The following is a 17859-nucleotide window of genomic DNA, read 5'->3' on the forward strand; positions in this document are numbered from 1 at the left end:
CAATTTTCTTTGAATAAGAAGAAATGGAATACATGGAACACAGGAAAATTATAAGACAATTTGTTTAAGCCGCATAAAAAGGGTTTCAGTTCAATATAGCAAGTATTTTCTAATTGAGAAGGCTGTGAGCTTGCCCAGTGAGATGGAAAGATTTAAGAATGGAGAAGTCATCTTGTTGATATAATTAAGACATAGTGCTACCCAACGGTAGAAGGATGAAGGGGAACAAAATCCAAAATTCCTCCCAGATCCTGACTTTGTCATTCCCTAGGAGAAAAACAGAAAAGGCTTGGGAGGCACAGAAGGTATCCATATGCCTTCGTGCTTTGTGAGAAGTGGCACGAAAGTGACTTATTCTTCATGGAGGATGTTCTGTTTTGTGGGGCAAGCTTGGATGTGTATCATGTTCTTGTTCAGCTGGCCTTTAAAATTCTTTACCAATTCCACTTAAATGTCCCGGTCTGACAGTTTCAAAGAGAGCAGTGGTTCTCCTAGCATGCAGCTGGAGATCTGAGAATGGGCAGACTGCCTCCTCAAGTGGGTCCCTGAACCCCAAGTAGCCTAACTGGGAGGAACCCCCCAGTAGGGGCGAGCTGACACCTCACACGGCTGGGTACTCCTCTGAGACAAACCTTCCAGAGGAATGATCAGGCAGCAGCATTTGCGGTTCACCAATATCCGCTGTTTTGCAGCCGCCACTGCTGATACCCAGGCAAACAGGGTCTGGAGTGGACCTCCAGTAAACTCCAACAGACCTGCAGCTGAGGGTCCTGACTGTTAGAAGGAAAACTAACAAACAGAAAGGAAACCCACGGCAAAAACCCATCTGCACGTCACCATCATCGAAGACCAAAGGTAGACAAAACCACAAAGATGGGGAAAATACAGAGCAGAAAAACCGGAAACTCTAAAAATCAGAGCGCCTCTCCTCCTCCAAAGGAACACAGCTCCTCACTAGCAATGGAACAAAGCCGGACAGAGAATGACTTTGACGAGTTGAGAGAGGAAGGCTTCAGAAGATCAAACTACTCCAAGCTAAAGGAGGAAGTTCAAACCAATGGCAAAGAAGTTAAAAACTTTGAAAAAAAATTAGACGAATGGATAACTAGAATAACCAATGCAGAAAAGTCCTTAAAGGACCTGATGGAGCTGAAAACCAAGGCACGAGAACTACGTGACGAATGCACAAGCCTCAGTAACCGATGTGATCAACTGGAAGAAAGGGTATCAGTGATGGAAGATCCAATGAATGAAATGAAGCATGAAGAGAAGTTTAGAGAAAAAAGAATAAAAAGAAATGAACAAAGCCTCCAAGAAATATGGGACTACGTGAAAAGACCAAATCTACATCTAATTGGTGTACCTGAAAGTGATGGGGACAATGGAACCAAGTTGGAAAACACTCTGCAGGATATTATCCAGGAGAACTTCCCCAATCTAGCAAGGCAGGCCAACATTCAAATTCAGGAAATACAGAGAACACCACAAAGATACTCCTTGAGAAGAGCAACTCCAAGACATGTAATTGTCAGATTCACCAAAGTTGAAATGAAGGAAAAAGTGTTAAGGGCAGCCAGAGAGAAAGGTCGGGTTACCCACAAAGGGAAGCCCATCAGACTAACAGCTGATCTTTCGGCAGAAACTCCACAAGCCAGAATAGAGTGGGGGCCAATATTCAACATTCTTAAAGAAAAGAATTTTCAACCCAGAATTTCATATCCAGCCAAACTAAGCTTCATAAGTGAAGGAGAAATAAAATACTTTACAGACAAGCAAATGCTGTATTTTGTCACCACCAGGCCTGCCCTAAAAGAGCTCCTGAAAGAAGCACTAAACATGGAAAGGAACAACTGGTACCAGCCACTGCAAAAACATGGCAAATTTGTAAAGACCATCGAGGCTAGGGAGAGACTGCATCAACTAACGAGCAAAATAACCAGCTAACATCATAATGACAGGATCAAATTCACACATAACAATACTAACCTTAAATGTAAATGGGCTAAATGCTCCAATTAAAAGGCACAGACTGGCAAATTGGATAAAGAGTCAAGACCCATCAGTGTGCTGTATTCAGGAAACCCATCTCATGTGCAGAGACACACATAGGCTCAAAATAAAGGGATGGAGGAAGATCTACCAAGCAAATGGAAAACAAAAAAAGGCAGGGGTTGCAATCCTAGTCTCTGATAAAACAGACTTTAAACCAAAAAAGATCAAAAGAGACAAAGAAGGCCATTACATAATGGTGAAGGGATCAATTCAACAAGAACAACTAACTATCCTAAATATATATGCACCCAATACAGGAGCACCCAGATTCATAAAGCAAGTCCTGAGTGACCTACAAAGAGACTTAGACTCCCACACAATAATAATGGGAGATTTTAACACCCCACTGTCAACATTACACAGATCAATGAGACAGAAAGTTAACAAGGATACCCAGGAATTGAACTCAGCTCTGCACCAAGCAGACCTGATAGACATCTACAGAACTCTCCATCCCAAATCAACAGAATATACATTCTTTTCAGCACCGCACTACACCTATTCCAAAACTGACCACATAGTTGGAAGTAAAACACTCTTCAGCAAATGTAAAAGAACAGAAATTATAATAAACTGTCTCTCAGACCATAGTGCAATCAAACTAGAACTCAGGATTAAGAAACTCACTCAAAACAGTTCAACTACATGGAAACTGAACAACCTGCTCCTGAATGACTACTGGGTACATAACAAAATGAAAGCAGAAATAAAGATGTTCTTTGAATCCAACGAGAACAAAGACACAACATGCCAGAATCTCTGGGACACATTCAAAGCAGTGTTTAGAGGGAAATTTATAGCACTAAATGCCCACAAGAGAAAGCAGGAAAGATCTAAAATTGACACCCTAACATCACAATTAAAAGAACTAGAGAAGCAAGAGCAAACACATTCAAAAGCTAGCAGAAGGCAAGAAATAACTAAGATCAGAGCAGAACTGAAGGAGATAGAGACACAAAAAACCCTTCAAAAAATCAATGAATCCAGGAGCTGGTTTTCTGAAAAGATCAACAAAATTGATAGACCGCTAGCAAGACTAATGAAGAAAAGAGAGGAGAATCAAATAGACGCAATAAAAAATGATAAAGGGGATATCACCACCGATTCCACAGAAATACACACTACCATCAGAGAATACTACAAACACCTCTACGCAAATAAACTAGAAAATCTAGAAGAAATGGATAAATTCCTCGACACATACACTCTCCCAAGACTAAATCAGGAAGAAGTTGAATCTCTGAATAGACCAATAACAGGCTCTGAAATTGAGGCAATAATTAATAGCTTACCAACCAAAAAAAGTCCAGGACCAGATGGATTCACAGCCGAATTCTACCAGAGGTACAAGGAGGAGCTGGTACCATTCCTTTTGAAACTATTCCAATCAACAGAAAAAGAGGGAACCCTCCCTAATTCATTTTATGAGGCCAGCATCATCCTGATACCAAAGCCTGGCAGAGACACAACCAAAAAAGAGAATTTTAGACCAATATCCTTGATGAACATTGATGCAAAAATCCTCAATAAAATACTGGCAAACCAAATCCAGCAACACATCAAAAAGCTTATCCACCATGATCAAGTGGGCTTCATCCTTGGGATGCAAGGCTGGTTGAACATACACAAATCAATAAACGTAATCCAGCATATGAACAGAACCAAAGACAAAAACCACATGATTATCTCAATAGATGCAGAAAAGGCCTTTGACAAAATTCAACCCTTCATGCTAAAAACTCTCAATAAATTAGGTATTGATGGGATGTATCTCAAAATAATAAGAACTCTCTGTGACAAACCCACAGCCAATATCATACTGAATGGGCAAAAACTGGAAGCATTCCCTTTGAAAACTGGCACAAGACAGGGCTGCCCTCTTTCACCACTCCTATTCAACATAGTGTTGGAAGTTCTGGCCAGGGCAGTCAGGTAGGAGAAGGAAATAAAGGGCATTCAATTAGGAAAAGAGGAAGTCAAATTGTCCCTGTCTGCAGATGACATGACTGTATATCTAGAAAACCCCACTGTCTCAGCCCAAAATCTCCTTAAGCTGATAAGCAACTTCGGCAAAGTCTCAGGATACAAAATCAATGCGCAAAAATCACAAGCATTCTTATACACCAATAACAGACAAACAGAGAGTCAAATCGTGAGTGAACTCCCATTCACAATTGCTTCAAAGAGAATAAAATACCTAGGAATCCAACTTACAAGGGATGTGAAGGACCTCTTCAAGGAGAACTACAAACCACTGCTCAATGAAATAAAAGAGGATACAAACAAATGGAAGAACATTCCATGCTCATGGGTTGGAAGAATCAATATCATGAAAATGGCCATACTGCCCAAGGTAATTTATAGATTCAATGCCATCCCCATCAAGCTACCAATGACTTTCTTCACAGAAATGGAAAAAATTAAAGTTCACATGGAACCAAAAAAGAGCCTGCATCACCAAGTCAATCCTGAGCCAAAAAAACAAAGCTGGAGGCATCATGCTACCTGACTTCAAACTATACTACAAGGCTACAGTAACCAAAACAGCATGGTACTGGTACCGAAACAGAGATATAGAACAATGGAACAGAACAGAGCCCTCAGAAATAATGCCACATATCTACAACCATCTGATCTTTGACAAACCTGACAAAAAGAAGCAATGGGGAAAGGATTCCATATTTAATAAATGGTGCTGGGAAAACTGGCTAGCCATATGTAGAAAGCTGAAACTGGATCCCTTCCTTACACCTTATTCAAAAATTAATTCAAGATGGATTAAAGACTTACATATTAGACCTAAAACCATAAAAACTCTAGAAGAAAACCTAGGCAATAGCATTCAGGACATAGGCATGGGCAAGGACTTCATGTCTAAAACACCAAAAGCAATGGCAACAAAAGCCAAAATTGACAAATGGGATCTAATTAAACTAAAGAGCTTCTGCACAGCAAAAGAAACTACCATCAGAGTGAACAGGCAACCTACAGAATGGGAGAAAATTTTTGCAATCTACTCATCTGACAAAGGGCTAATATCCAGAATCTACAATGAACTCAAATTTACAAGAAAAAAACAACCCCATCAAAAAGTGGGCAAAGGACATGAACAGACACTTCTCAAAAGAAGACATTTATGCAGGCAACAGACACATGAAAAAATGCTCATCATCACTGGCCATCAGAGAAATGCAAATCAAAACCACAATGAGATACCATCTCACACCAGTTAGAATGGTGATCATTAAAAAGTCAGGAAACAACAGGTGCTGGAGAGGATATGGAGAAATAGGAACACTTTTATACTGTTGCAGGGACTGTAAACTAGTTCAACCATTGTGGAAGTCGGTGTGGTGATTCCTCAGGGATCTAGAACTAGAAATACCATTTGACCCAGCCATCCCATTACTGCGTATATACCCAAAGGATTATAAATCATGCTGCTATAAATACACATGCACACGTATGTTTATTGCGGCACTATTCACAATAGCAAAGACTTGGAACCAACCGAAATGTCCAACAACAATAGACTGGATTAAGAAAATGTGGCACATATACACCATGGAATACTATGCAGCCATAAAAAATGATGAGTTCATGTCCTTTGTAGGGACATGGATGAAGCTGGAAACCATCATTCTCAGCAAACTATCCCAAGGACAAAAAACCAAACACCACGTGTTCTCACTCATAGGTGGGAATTGAACCATGAGAACACATGGACACAGGAAGGGGAACATCACACTCCGGGGCCTGTTGTGGGGTGGGGGTAGGTGGGAGGGATAGCATTAGGAGATATACCCAATGCTAAATGACGAGTTAATGGGTGCAGCACACCAACATGGCACATGTATACATATGTAACAAACCTGCACGTTGTGCACATGTATCCTAAAACTTAAAGTATAATTAAAAAAAAATCTTTACCAAATCCAAAAGATGTTTATTTTTCTGACAGTTCATTGTGCTAAGTAAAATCCTATCCAGACTTAGTAGGCATCAAACCATGGCCAGAATGCCCAAATGCTAAAAGTTAAAATGTTATTCATCTTGGAAATAAGAGAAAAGGCCACCCAATAATTCTTCTAAAAATAATTAATAGCAATATTTGCAACTTATTTACAAGTAGCTTCTGCAGACCTTATACCTCCATTGAAAAAATCTGGAGTCAAATACTCTTTAGTACAAAATTGAACGATGGATGTTTGTTAGGTTACATTTCCTGACCAGAGAGCAGTGGGATTGGCACTTAATATCTCTAAAAATATCCTGAACGATAGGAACACATCAAAGGATGCAACTGTCTCTGTTTCATTGTGAGAACTGTGAGGATTCTAAAGATTTTGGAGACCACAGACACACATACACACATTTCCCCCTCCCCGGAAAGACTCAGTTACAGACAGAAATGTGAACAGTGCAAAAACTGAGCTCAGCTTTCTAAGTCACCAGTATCTGGTAGAGCTGTTGGGTTTTTACTGATGTTTCATGTTCCCTGTAATTGATTTTCATCATGAATGCATTATGCATTTATAACTGGTCTGAAAATTTAATGCATCATCTTTAAAATCTAGCTCAAAGGTATAGTCACACAAGTTGATTTGTGCTCAGAGTATCAACCATGCAAATCATACAGCAGGCATGGAGGCAGCTGGCACAGGGTAGAAAGTTCAGCCAATGCCTGTCCTCATAATGCTTCGGGTGTGCCTTCTCCACCAGAGCCACTCTGATATTCCTAAGATAATGAGTCCTTTGGCATTAAAGTAAACCTCTGATACGGGATCTGATCCTTCTTCAGTAACATCTTGGGACTATTAACATTCTCTTTATTCTCTGCCATTAGCAGTGAGGAGTGACAATAGGCAGGTGGCAGCAAAGCGGAGGGGCTGAGGGGGAGCTGGTATCTGCATTTCGTTTGTCTGACTTCTACACAGCACCGTATGGTTTCTCACATCTCTCAGTGTAGTCCTTGGATTTGGTGGCCTGCCTTGCTTCCTGCCCTCATTGCTGAGAGGTGAGAACACATAGCAGCTGGTGTCTCACCACCCACCAGTTTGCAGGCTTCACCTGATACAGTTCTGGGAAAGTCTCCCTGGAGCATCAAGCCAGCTGGCTGATTCTCTTTGTACAAGGGAGAGACTAAACTTTAGAAAACGTTTAGTCTCTGGGGGAGTCAACTGGGGGAACCCGTTAAATTAAGAACTAAGTGCTAGCATTAAGTAGCTCTGGCTCTGGTTTCCTGTTCACTCAAAGTCTCTACAGAGATCTGAGTTTAGCTGAGGCTTTGAGCCTGACTTTCAGCCTCTGTCCTCCCCTCCCATTGCCGGAAGGTGCTTGCTCCCTCTGAAAGCCAGGTGATCGTGGGGCAAAGTGTGGCTTACGGATCTCCCTGATGGCCAAACAAGGGTGACGATGATGCAAGAGGTGCTCAGTGTGCAACTGGCCCGGGGTGTATCTGCTGCCGTCCCACCTGCCCTCCCACGCTGCAGCCCAGAAGAGAAGCCGATGAGCTGCACAAGTGATACCTTGACTCACAGACAAATACAATGGACATGGTGAAAGGTTGGGATGTCCTCAGAGAAAAAGTGAGGGGAGAAATGCTTTCAGACATAGGAGTTCTCTTGGAGCCTTGTAAGATGATGTGACTGCTATGTGTGACTGAGGGGACACAGAACATCCAAGTATAATGTTTTCTCCCTGCTTTGAAGGCAACGCAGAAAGACAGACATTATGATTCTGTAGGCTGTGCTGTGCTTACCGGGATCCCTAGGGCTTTAAGAATGTTCATCTTGCACATGGGACAGGTACGATGGTCTAGAAGCCAGGGGTCAACACAGGACTTGTGGAAAAGATGCCTGCAATGAGAACCATACATCTTAGAGCGGCAGTAACTGCAGAGACTACCTAGTCCACCATGGCCCAGGGACTCGTCCAAGGTCACACAATTGCTCAGTGGCAGAGCCAACACTCAAACCTCCATCCCTAACTTGTGGGTCAAAGTGTTTCCTGTTATACCCTGTGGTGTTACAGTCAAAATCTGTCTGGATCCCAAGACTGTCCTATATAATTTGCAATGGAGTTTTCCAAGTTTCAGAAAATGTACAGAATGCAGAAACTGAGAGATTTTTCTTGTTCTCAATAGGAAGAAGCTCTAATGAAAATAATGCAAGTGGGGAAACTTGTACACACCGTGTACGATGACTTGATTGATGCTACTTTAAAAAAATATGCAGAATTTCTTTTCCCACAGTCAGTAGAAAACTGCAAAGTAAAGGCTGATTTCCATTAATATTTGGGATCTAACACAAAAGGGCAAAAGAGCTCCTGGAAGCATTCAGTAACATCAATGCCATTTTAAGTTGTTGTGGCTTCTGGTTGTCAAATCAAAAGCCAGAGTAAAAGGCTCTGGGGTTTCACGTGGGTAGCCGTCATATCTGCGCAGTTGATTCACTCAACTACATGGTCATTCCCATGTGCCAGTCATTATTAGCTTTTATCTTCATGGCAGAAGGGGCATTTGGTGGCTACAGGAGGGGCTTCCTAACTGAACTTTCTCTGAACTTGGCTTGAAAGAGTCCACTCAGAGATGTCAGGAACTCCTTGAGTCAGAAGCTTTTCTTCTAACTCCCAAGACTCCAGACCACAGGCAGAAGTAGTCAGAATTTTCTGCCTGGGGCAAGAAGAGAAAGAACTATCTGTTTTAAGGCTGAGGACTTCCTCGGGACATTCCATGCATGCCTGACTCTCTTTCTGTACTCCCTGCCTGTCACCCCTCTGCAATGGAGCAATGTTCTTGAATATTTCTACTCTGTTCTCTCACTTGCACCTCCTTTTGTTCTAATAGTTCCAGAAACCTCATTTGCTTTGTGTTAGAGGGTGCTGGGCTCAAATGCTTAAAAAGTGTCTCCAAATTAGAGAAGAGTTCAAGGAATTGCTACCTTTTAAACTGAAATTAGAAGAACTCCAATGCCAGAGATGAGATTGGCTGCATAGAGGATATGATCAGATTGGGGATTAGAAAAAAGGACTGTAGCAACAAGGATGTGTTATTATGTTTCCAGATTATTGTTGAAGATGCCCTGCAGATTTACTATGATATGGTTTGGGTCTGTGTCCCTGCCCAAATATCATGTTGAATTGTAATCTCCAGTTTGGAGGTGGGACCTGGTGGGAGGTGATTGGATCATGGAGGCAGATTTCCCTCTTGGTGCTGTTCTTGTGACAGTGATTTCTCATGAGATCTTGTCGTTTAAAAGTGTGTGGCACCTCCCCACCCTGCTTCCTTCTGCTCCAGCCTTGTCAAGTACTGGCTCCCTCTTTGCCTTCTGCCATGATTGTAAGTTTCTTGAGGCCTCCCCAGAAGCTCAGCAGATGCCAGCATCATGCTTCCTATAGTGTATGGAACTGTGAGCCAATTAAACCTCTTGTGTTTTTTTTTTTTTTTTTTGAGATGGAGTTTTGCTGTGCTGCCCAGGCTGGAGTGCAGTGGTGCAATCTCAGCTCACTTCAACCTCCACCTCCCGGGTTCAAGTGATTCTTGTACTTCAGCCTCCCAAGTAGCTGGGATTACAGGTGCCCACCACCAAGCCTGGCTAGTTTTTGTATTTTCAGTAGAGATGGGGTTTTGCCATGTTGGCTGGGCTGGTCCTGAACTCCTGACCTTAAGTGATCTGCCCACCTCAGCCTCTCAAAGTGCTGGGATTATAGGCATGAGCCACCAGGCCTGGCCTAACTCTATTTTCTTTATAAATTACCCAGTCTCAGGTATTTCTTTATAGCAGTGTGAGAACAGACTAATACATACTACCTGGAAGGAGTATATTTCATTCACTCATCCATTCACTCCTTTATCTGTGCATTCATGCAACAAGTAGTATATACTAAGAACTGTGCTTAACAGAGAGGATCAGCACAATGATGATTTGGCTCCTTCCCTCAGGAAGCACAGCAGGAGAGGCAGACATTAATAAAATAATACAGAAATAAAGTACTTAGTGACAATAGTGTTAAGTACTACATTAGAATAAAAGGGAGCTTGGCGAGGAGGTGCTTATAACTGGGAGATTTATCCTACTTGGGGTGTTCAGGGAAGGGCTCCCTAACAAAGTGACAAAGGTGAAACCTAAGGGCTATGTGGGTCACGGTTTACATAGAGGGGAAGGGGAGGTGGAAGAAGGGGGAATGGCTCATGCAAGAGCTCAGGGAGGGAGGGGGAGCAAGGAGAAGGGGGTATCTGGCACCCAAGCTGGATAAAGCCATTCCTTTCCTTGCACTTCCAAAAAGCAATTTTGACCTCCCTATGTTCAGGATCTATGCCCTATATCTTTATTTCTTTTTCTTTTTTTGAGATGGAGTCTCGCTCTGTTACCCAGACTGGAGTGCAGTGGCGCGATCTCGGCTCACTACAACTCCGCCTCCTGGGTTCATGCCATTCTCCTGCCTCAGCCTCCCGAGTAGCTGGGACTACAGGCGCCCGCCACCACGCCCGGCTATTTTTTTTGTATTTTTAATAGAGACGGGGTTTCACCGTGTTAGCCAGGATGGTCTCGATCTCCTGACCTTGTGATCCACCTGCCTTGGCCTCCCAAAGTGCTGGGATTACAGGCGTGAGCCACCGTGCCCGGCCCTGTATCTTTGTTTCTATTCCTACATATTTCCTGCTGGTTCTAATTCTCTGTAGACTCCTGACCAATATATCCTCCAATTAGAGTGGAGGATTTGCTCTCTATGAGAGCAAAATCCTTGTTTGCTTGATTCACTGTTGCATCCCTGGCATCCCCAGTTCCTGGCACACAGTTGATGCTCAAGTTCCTAATCTGAACTTGCTCACCAACTGGTGTTGCTCCTGGGAAAAAGGCAAACACTCTGGTCCTTTGACCACTCCCTGGAGGCAGGGCTCTGCTGTTTTCTGCACATAGGCTGAGTCAGAATGACAGCAGGGCCATTCATTAGCAATTTTAGCACTCAAATAAGATGATTAATATCCCTAAGTCTCAGTGGCCTGTCTGTAGGATGGAGAAGTATTTACTACAGCAGAAAAGCCTTCCCCGGAGTCTCTGATCCACAGACACTGGTCGTTGTTCCCAAACACCCTCAGTTATTTCTCTCTATGCACTGGTCATTCTTTTTTTTTTATTTTATTATTATTAGACTTTAAGTTTTAGGGTACATGTGCACAACGTGCAGGTTTGTTACATATGTATATGTCACATATGCAGCACTTGTCATTCTTACACCTCCTCTGGATGCTTAGTTTTTTTTGGTTTGTTTTTTTTTTATTTTTATTTTTTGAGGTGAAGTCTTGCTCTGTCGCTCAGGCTGGAGTGCAGTGGCGCGATCTCGGCTCACTGCAAGCTCTGCCTCCTGGATTCACGCCATTCTCCTGCCTCAGCCTCCAGAGTAGCTGGGACTACAGGCACCCACCACCACACCTGGCTAATTTTCTGTATTTTTAGTAGAGACGGGGTTTCATCGTGTTGGCCAGGATGGTCTCCATCTCCTGACCTCGTGATCCGCCTGCCTTGGCCTCTCAAAGTAATGGGATTACAGGCGTGAGCCACCGTGCCCGGCCTGGATGCTTAGTTTTTATGTGTCAGTTTGGCAAGGCTGTAGTACGGTTATTCAATTGACACAAGTCAAGATGTTGGTATGAAGGCATTTTGTAGATGTGGTTAATATCTACAATCAGTTGACCTTAAATAAAGGGGATTATCCTCAACAATCTGGGTGGGCCTTATGCAATCATTTGAACAATCTTAAGAGCAAAACTGAGGTTTTGGCTGGGCATGGTGGCTCATGCCTGTAATCCCAGCATTTTGGGAGGCCAAGGCAGGCGGCAGGCAAATCACTTGAGTTCAGGAGTTTGAGACTAGGCTGGCCAACGTGGCGAAACCCTGTCTCTACTAAAAATGCAAAAACTAGCTGGGCGTGGTGGTGTGTGCCTGTAATTCCAGCTACTTGGGAGGCTGACATGGGAGAATTGCTTGAACCTGGGAGGTGGAGGTTGCAGTGAGCTGAGATCACACCACTGCACTCCTGCCTGGGTGACAGAGCAAGACTCTGCCTCAAAGCCAACCAACCAACCAACCCTGAGGTTTCTCTGAGAGGAAATTCTGCTTAAGACTATAGCATCAGCTCCTGCCAAGAGTTTCTGGCTTATAGGCCTGTCCTGCAGACTTCAGGCTTGCCAGATCTTACAATCACATAAGCCAATTCCTTGAAATCTCTACCTGTATCTATATCTCCATTTCTACATATCTCTTGCTGGTTCTGCTTCTCTGGAGAATCCTGACCAACATATCCCTCCAATTAGGACACAAGCTGTAGGAGAATAAAATTCTGGTTTGCTCAATTCGCTGTTGCATCTCCGGGACCTAGAACAGTTCCCGACACACAGCTGATGCTCAAGAAACATTTGCTGCATGAACAGATATTTATTTACCCAAGGACCTAGCACGCCTCCCTGCCTCCACATGGTCAAGTCTCATTCATGCACTCTTCCTGAATCTGTCACATTCGGGACTTTTCTTCTCTCAGTGCGGCTCCCTCCTGCATTGGCTCATCATCTCTTTCTCTGTATCACTTCAATGGCATCAAAACTGCTCTCCACACTGCCAGTCTTTTCTTGTTCTCTTCATCCCACTCATTGTTGCCAGATTTATCTTCCTAAAATATAGCACTGGTTACGTCACCCCCGTGTTCCATTCTGTTCTGTGCTGAGAGCTGGGTACAAAGATGAATAAGACAAGGCCCTGCCCTTCAAGGCAGCACCACAGTCATTTAGCGATTCACTGTTAATGACAATGGAAAGGCCGTGGAAAGGTTGCACTCCTGGATCTGCTGGGTCTTTATTATTATTATTTTTTAATTGTTCTAGGCAGGTTACCTTAGCTCTGTAAGATTCAGCTCCTCATCAGTGAAATTTTGTCTTATAGGTATGGGCTTCGTGAGTGAATGAGCCTGTGTGTGTGTGTTTGGGGTGTGGGGAGAGAGAAGGGGTGGGGGAAGAGAATAAATAATACTCACAAAGCTTAAAAGGTAAGTCCTGGTACTCCTTAATTGTAAACTACCATAAATCTTATTAATAGCATTGTATTACATCTTATTTTAAAGATATTATGTGATTATTATTATTTCTACTCTTTTGTGTAACCTTCCTAACACGGAAAGCAAATAACTACAAATTTTAAAAAAATCAGAAGGAGAACTAAGGGCAAAAAAGAAAAACTGCTGAAATGCCACATAGGGCAGTCAGGCTTATTATTAATTCACAATCATTTCTTTTTGGTACCATATTGATCATCAAATATGAAAACTTTATCCTTATAATTGGGATTGGAAAGCAGTATTTTTTCTCCTAAGTGGAAAGAAAAGTAAAAGTTAACAGACTAAATAAACAAACAAAAGCATAGGGAAAGGATCTGGAGTTTTGTGAAATGCACCAGTTGGTAAACATCTCCAAGGCAAAGTCCATCTCATCTTTTTTGCAGGATTCACAGGATAGCAGTGAACCTTCCCATGGTTTAACAAGTGCTGAGTGAGAAAGGACACACAGAAGACAAGATAATCCATCTCTTAACAATCCCGACAAATTGGAAATACAACAAAGAGTTGGCCAAAACTTTTCTTTCCTCATTCACCAAAGGGAAGCAAACATTTTAAAAAGAGTTCTTCAAACACCCGACAAAAGAGGATGCAGACAACTGCATAATGATGCAGAGATGATGATGAATAATAAGTTCTCACACTTTTTGGCAGTAATGACAAACCAAGCTAAACTAATTTCCACATCTATTGATTCTTGTTTTCTGCTGTTCTTTCACCTATGTGTGTGATTCCCTCCCCAATTTAATGACATTTTTTTTCCCCAGCTGGAGAGAGAAAAGGCTGTTCTGTGTTTTCCATCTCATTCACTTTTGTAAACACCATTGGACCCTAACACCCTGCAAGTGAGATTAGGACCCTGTGGTTTTCCTTTGGCACCAATGCAAGCTGTCTCATTCTCCTTAGTGAAGTGGTTATTAAAAAATGTGTATCACTCAGGTGCCTGAGAATCCCATACTCCCAGGCAACAAGAACTATTTTAAAAAGATACCTAGTACTTCTATGCATACCCGAAATGTTTCTGCAGAGCCTCTGAATCTTATTTGCAAAACTGTCAATAAAGAGTGAATTTTAAATTAATGAACATTGACATTCATGTCAGTAATTAATGAATGCTGACAGTATCTACCAGTTATTGTATCCCTACTATGTACCAGGCATGTTACATACATAATTAAATCACAAAAGCCCTATGAAATAGAAATTATTATTTCTGTCTTACGGAAGAGAAGGCTGAAGCTCATTAAATTATCTGAAGAGCTAGTCTGCTGCAGAGCTAGGATTCAAACTCCAACTGACAGTCAGTGTTTTTACCCACTCTATACTCCTCACCCCATCCTCAAGCTGTCACAGGTAAGGCGGGTAGTTGGAGGTATTCAAACCTTTATTCTTTCCCAGTGTATTTCTTTGCTCCAGCTTAGCCTCTCTGAGCCTTAGTTTCTTCACTGATAAAATCAGGATAACAACAGCACCTACCTGAGGCACCCAATACTGTCATCCAGTATGTCAGCTCTCCATCTCTCCAGCATATGGGGAGATGACAAGCTCTCCTGGTGGTGGCTATGGCCATGTGACTAATTCTGGCAGATAAATTATAAAGAGAAATGACAGATTTCACTTCAGGTCATGGCATTTAATTCTTGACCTATCAATTAACAATATTTGAGATAGTGACTGCTTTGTCAGCCTGACTGCCATGAGAAGATACCCTCTGCTGACACACAGTGGACACAAAGCATGAGTGAGAGATATCCTTGCTGTGTTAAGCCACTGAGAGTTGGGTTTGTTGTTGTTACTGCATCAAAGCTTCACCTATCCTGACTAGTAAAATAACTTATGGGGCTGTTGTAAAGGTTAAATGCTTGTTTGTAAAGTGCTTCGTTAGTAAGTGTTCAGGGGATAATAGTAATATTAACTATTTTAAATGATGTTGGTACAACATGCACAGTGACAGGTCATAAATACAAATAAAACTGCTACTGAATTCAGCGAACGGAGAAGTTTGTGAGGAAATTAAAAAGCTATGGGATATGGTAAGGCCTTTTGTACAGCCTGAAGCATGGGAAGAAGTTTGAAGCGTTTACAGTGGAGGAAAGACATTCAAAAAGAAGGGATTTACATAAATCAACATATAGAAGCACAAGTTGAGTTTCCCTCCTCTGAAAATCCAAACTCTGAAATGCTCTAAAATCTGGAAAATTTTGAGTGCCAAAATGGTGCTCAAAGGAAATGCTCACTGCAGCATTCTGGATTTTGGATTTCCACATGAGGGGTGGTTACTGGTAACTATAATGCAAATATTCCAGAATTCGAGATGCGAAACACTTCTGGTCCCAGGCATTTTGGGTTAAAGGATACTCAACCTGTATTATGATATGTATGGGTTGAAATGTAGGCTATGTTAAGTGGACGAACACAAAATGAAGTTGGAAAATATGACTCTAAATCAACATTCTGAAATAATCTAGGAAAGAGGTATGAATGGTGAAGAAAATAATCATGGACCTGAGCCATGCTTTTCCCTGTTCCTTGTGATGGTGAACTTCACATCATTAAGTTATTTCCTTCTGTACTTTTCCATCTTTCTGTGTCTCCTATACAGGAAGTCCTTCTAATGGGGATGATCTAGTCACCACTTGCTATGTGGTGTTGATTAAGTCAAATAAGTAGACACCAGTCTCATCCTACCATATCCTCAATCCCACTGACCTAGTGCCACACTGTGGGGAAAATTCTGCTAATGGGCTTGATCTGAAATGGTTGGGCCAATTATTTTAAAACATCATATTTATTTATTTTTAAAATTTATTTATTTTGGACAGAGTCTCGCTCTGTTGCCCAGGCTGGACAGTGCAGTGGCATGATCTCAGCTCACTGCCACCTCCGCCTCCCAGGTTCAAGTGTTTCTCCCACATTAGCCTCCCAAGTAGCTGGGACTATAGGCACACACAACCACGCCCGACGAATTTTTGTATTTTTGTAGAGACAGGGTTTTGCCATGGTGGCCAGGCTGGTCTGGAACTCCTGATCTCAGGTGATCCACCACTGTGGCCTCCCAGAGTGCTGGAATTACAGGTGTGAGCTACTGTGCCCAGCCTAAAAACATCATTTTTTAAAAAAGAAAACAAACAAACGGGAAAAAGAGCTGTAACATAGAACGAGTAGCAACCATATTCTGGCTGTAGTTATAAACATAACAACTTTGTTTTGGCGAGCAAATATGATAGCAGTTTCATGTGATAGAGCAAAAAAGAAAAAAAATGCAATAAAGTAAATTGCTGCTCACCGCACAAGCACTGTCCTTCTATGAAAAGCCTGCTTTCTTTTCAGGCTCACAGTAACAAGTTTGGAAAGTAATATCCAGAGAACATACAGAGGAAGTAAAATTCTTAAAACTTGGCTAAATTTGATTTAGTTTCCTTGAGGTGCTTAGACATTTTGCTTAGAGTGAGAGGGGGTTTCTGAAGCAGATTTTTAGCCAAAACCATATCCCCAGAGGTATGAAAGTACAGCAGGGCATCCTCCTCGAGCAGTGAGCAGGGATAAGTGTGGCTGTGGTGTCAACTCCACAGCCAGTGATACAGCGCTGGCCCGGAAGTCAGAAAACCTGGCTTTACTTTGGGCCCTGGGAGCAACTTGAGTTAAAGTTTTCTTTTAACAAAATAAAGGGGCAATCATTGATATCTGTCCTATCTATATTACAGGCTGGTCTGAGCTAAAATTAGACATTATATGCAAAAGTGCTTTGTGAAGAGTAGAGTGCTTTTGAAAGTTAAAGTATTACAATAAAGAACCATTTATTCCACACAGCTCTGCATTGTGTTAGATTTATAGCATGAAAGAAAAACCAACAACTTAAAAAAACAAAGAAACTATATCAGATCCTGTTGCTACTAACATCAATTTCTCTTTAAACTACAATGGAAGAAATTTTTACTTTGGGAACGCAAGCTGGGAGGAATTGCAGGACCCTCATTTTATAATGTGTCTCGCTCCCTGGGTTTCTGGCAGAGGGAGGCTCTGTGCTTAGAACTTGACTCTGGTCTAATTATATCGTTTGGCTGGGGCAGCAAAGCTAGTTGGCATTCATCCCGTGTGTCTACTTGATTAATATAACTGGGGATCAGGACATTTGAAGTCAGAATGCCATATTTAACGAGGTTATTACAGTGCAAGACTTCTGTCCTAAGGCGGCATTTGCTGTGTTGAAAAACATCATTTACAGCACTGCCATCTCTTTCATGTTCCCTTCCTTTATTCCCTTAATTAAGTAATATCTTTTACACATATAATGTTGCACACATAAAAATCTGAAGTAATCAAAGAAAAATGATAAGAAAACACTTAGCAAACTTCAAACTTAGAAATACTGTGTAATTTTTACTAATGTGTAGAGTGAACTATTGTTTTTTAAATTCTATTGCATTGCTTCTTTGGTACTTAAGTTTTTTTCCATTACTTTAAATGAAGGTATAATGTACCGCAAAATGCATAAACCTTAAGTGAGCTTGATGATTTCTTAAGTGTGTATATGTTTACGTACATACCACCCAGATGAAGAGATACACCATCCTGTCACCCCACAAAGTCCTCCTGTGCCCCTTACCAGTCAACACCCACTCTCTGCCATGTAACCATCATTCTAACGGCTGACACCATATATTAGTTTTTCCTGTTATTGAATTTCAAATGGAATCATAA

The 17859-nt window shown here is 41.9% G+C and overlaps 1 protein-coding gene across 1 annotated transcript in view; it reads right to left on the reverse strand.

The window, feature by feature from the left end:
• Positions 1 to 17859, reverse strand: part of RNF150 (ring finger protein 150) — a 285174-nt gene that overhangs the window by 60246 nt on the left and 207069 nt on the right. The window contains exon 5 of the mRNA XM_003257744.3: positions 7814 to 7910. Within this exon, the coding sequence (XP_003257792.1) occupies positions 7814 to 7910 (97 nt within the window). The remainder of the gene's footprint in view (positions 1 to 7813; positions 7911 to 17859) is intronic.

This window comes from Nomascus leucogenys, chromosome 7b, assembly GCF_006542625.1.
Source record: "Nomascus leucogenys isolate Asia chromosome 7b, Asia_NLE_v1, whole genome shotgun sequence".
NCBI lineage: Eukaryota > Metazoa > Chordata > Mammalia > Primates > Hylobatidae > Nomascus > Nomascus leucogenys.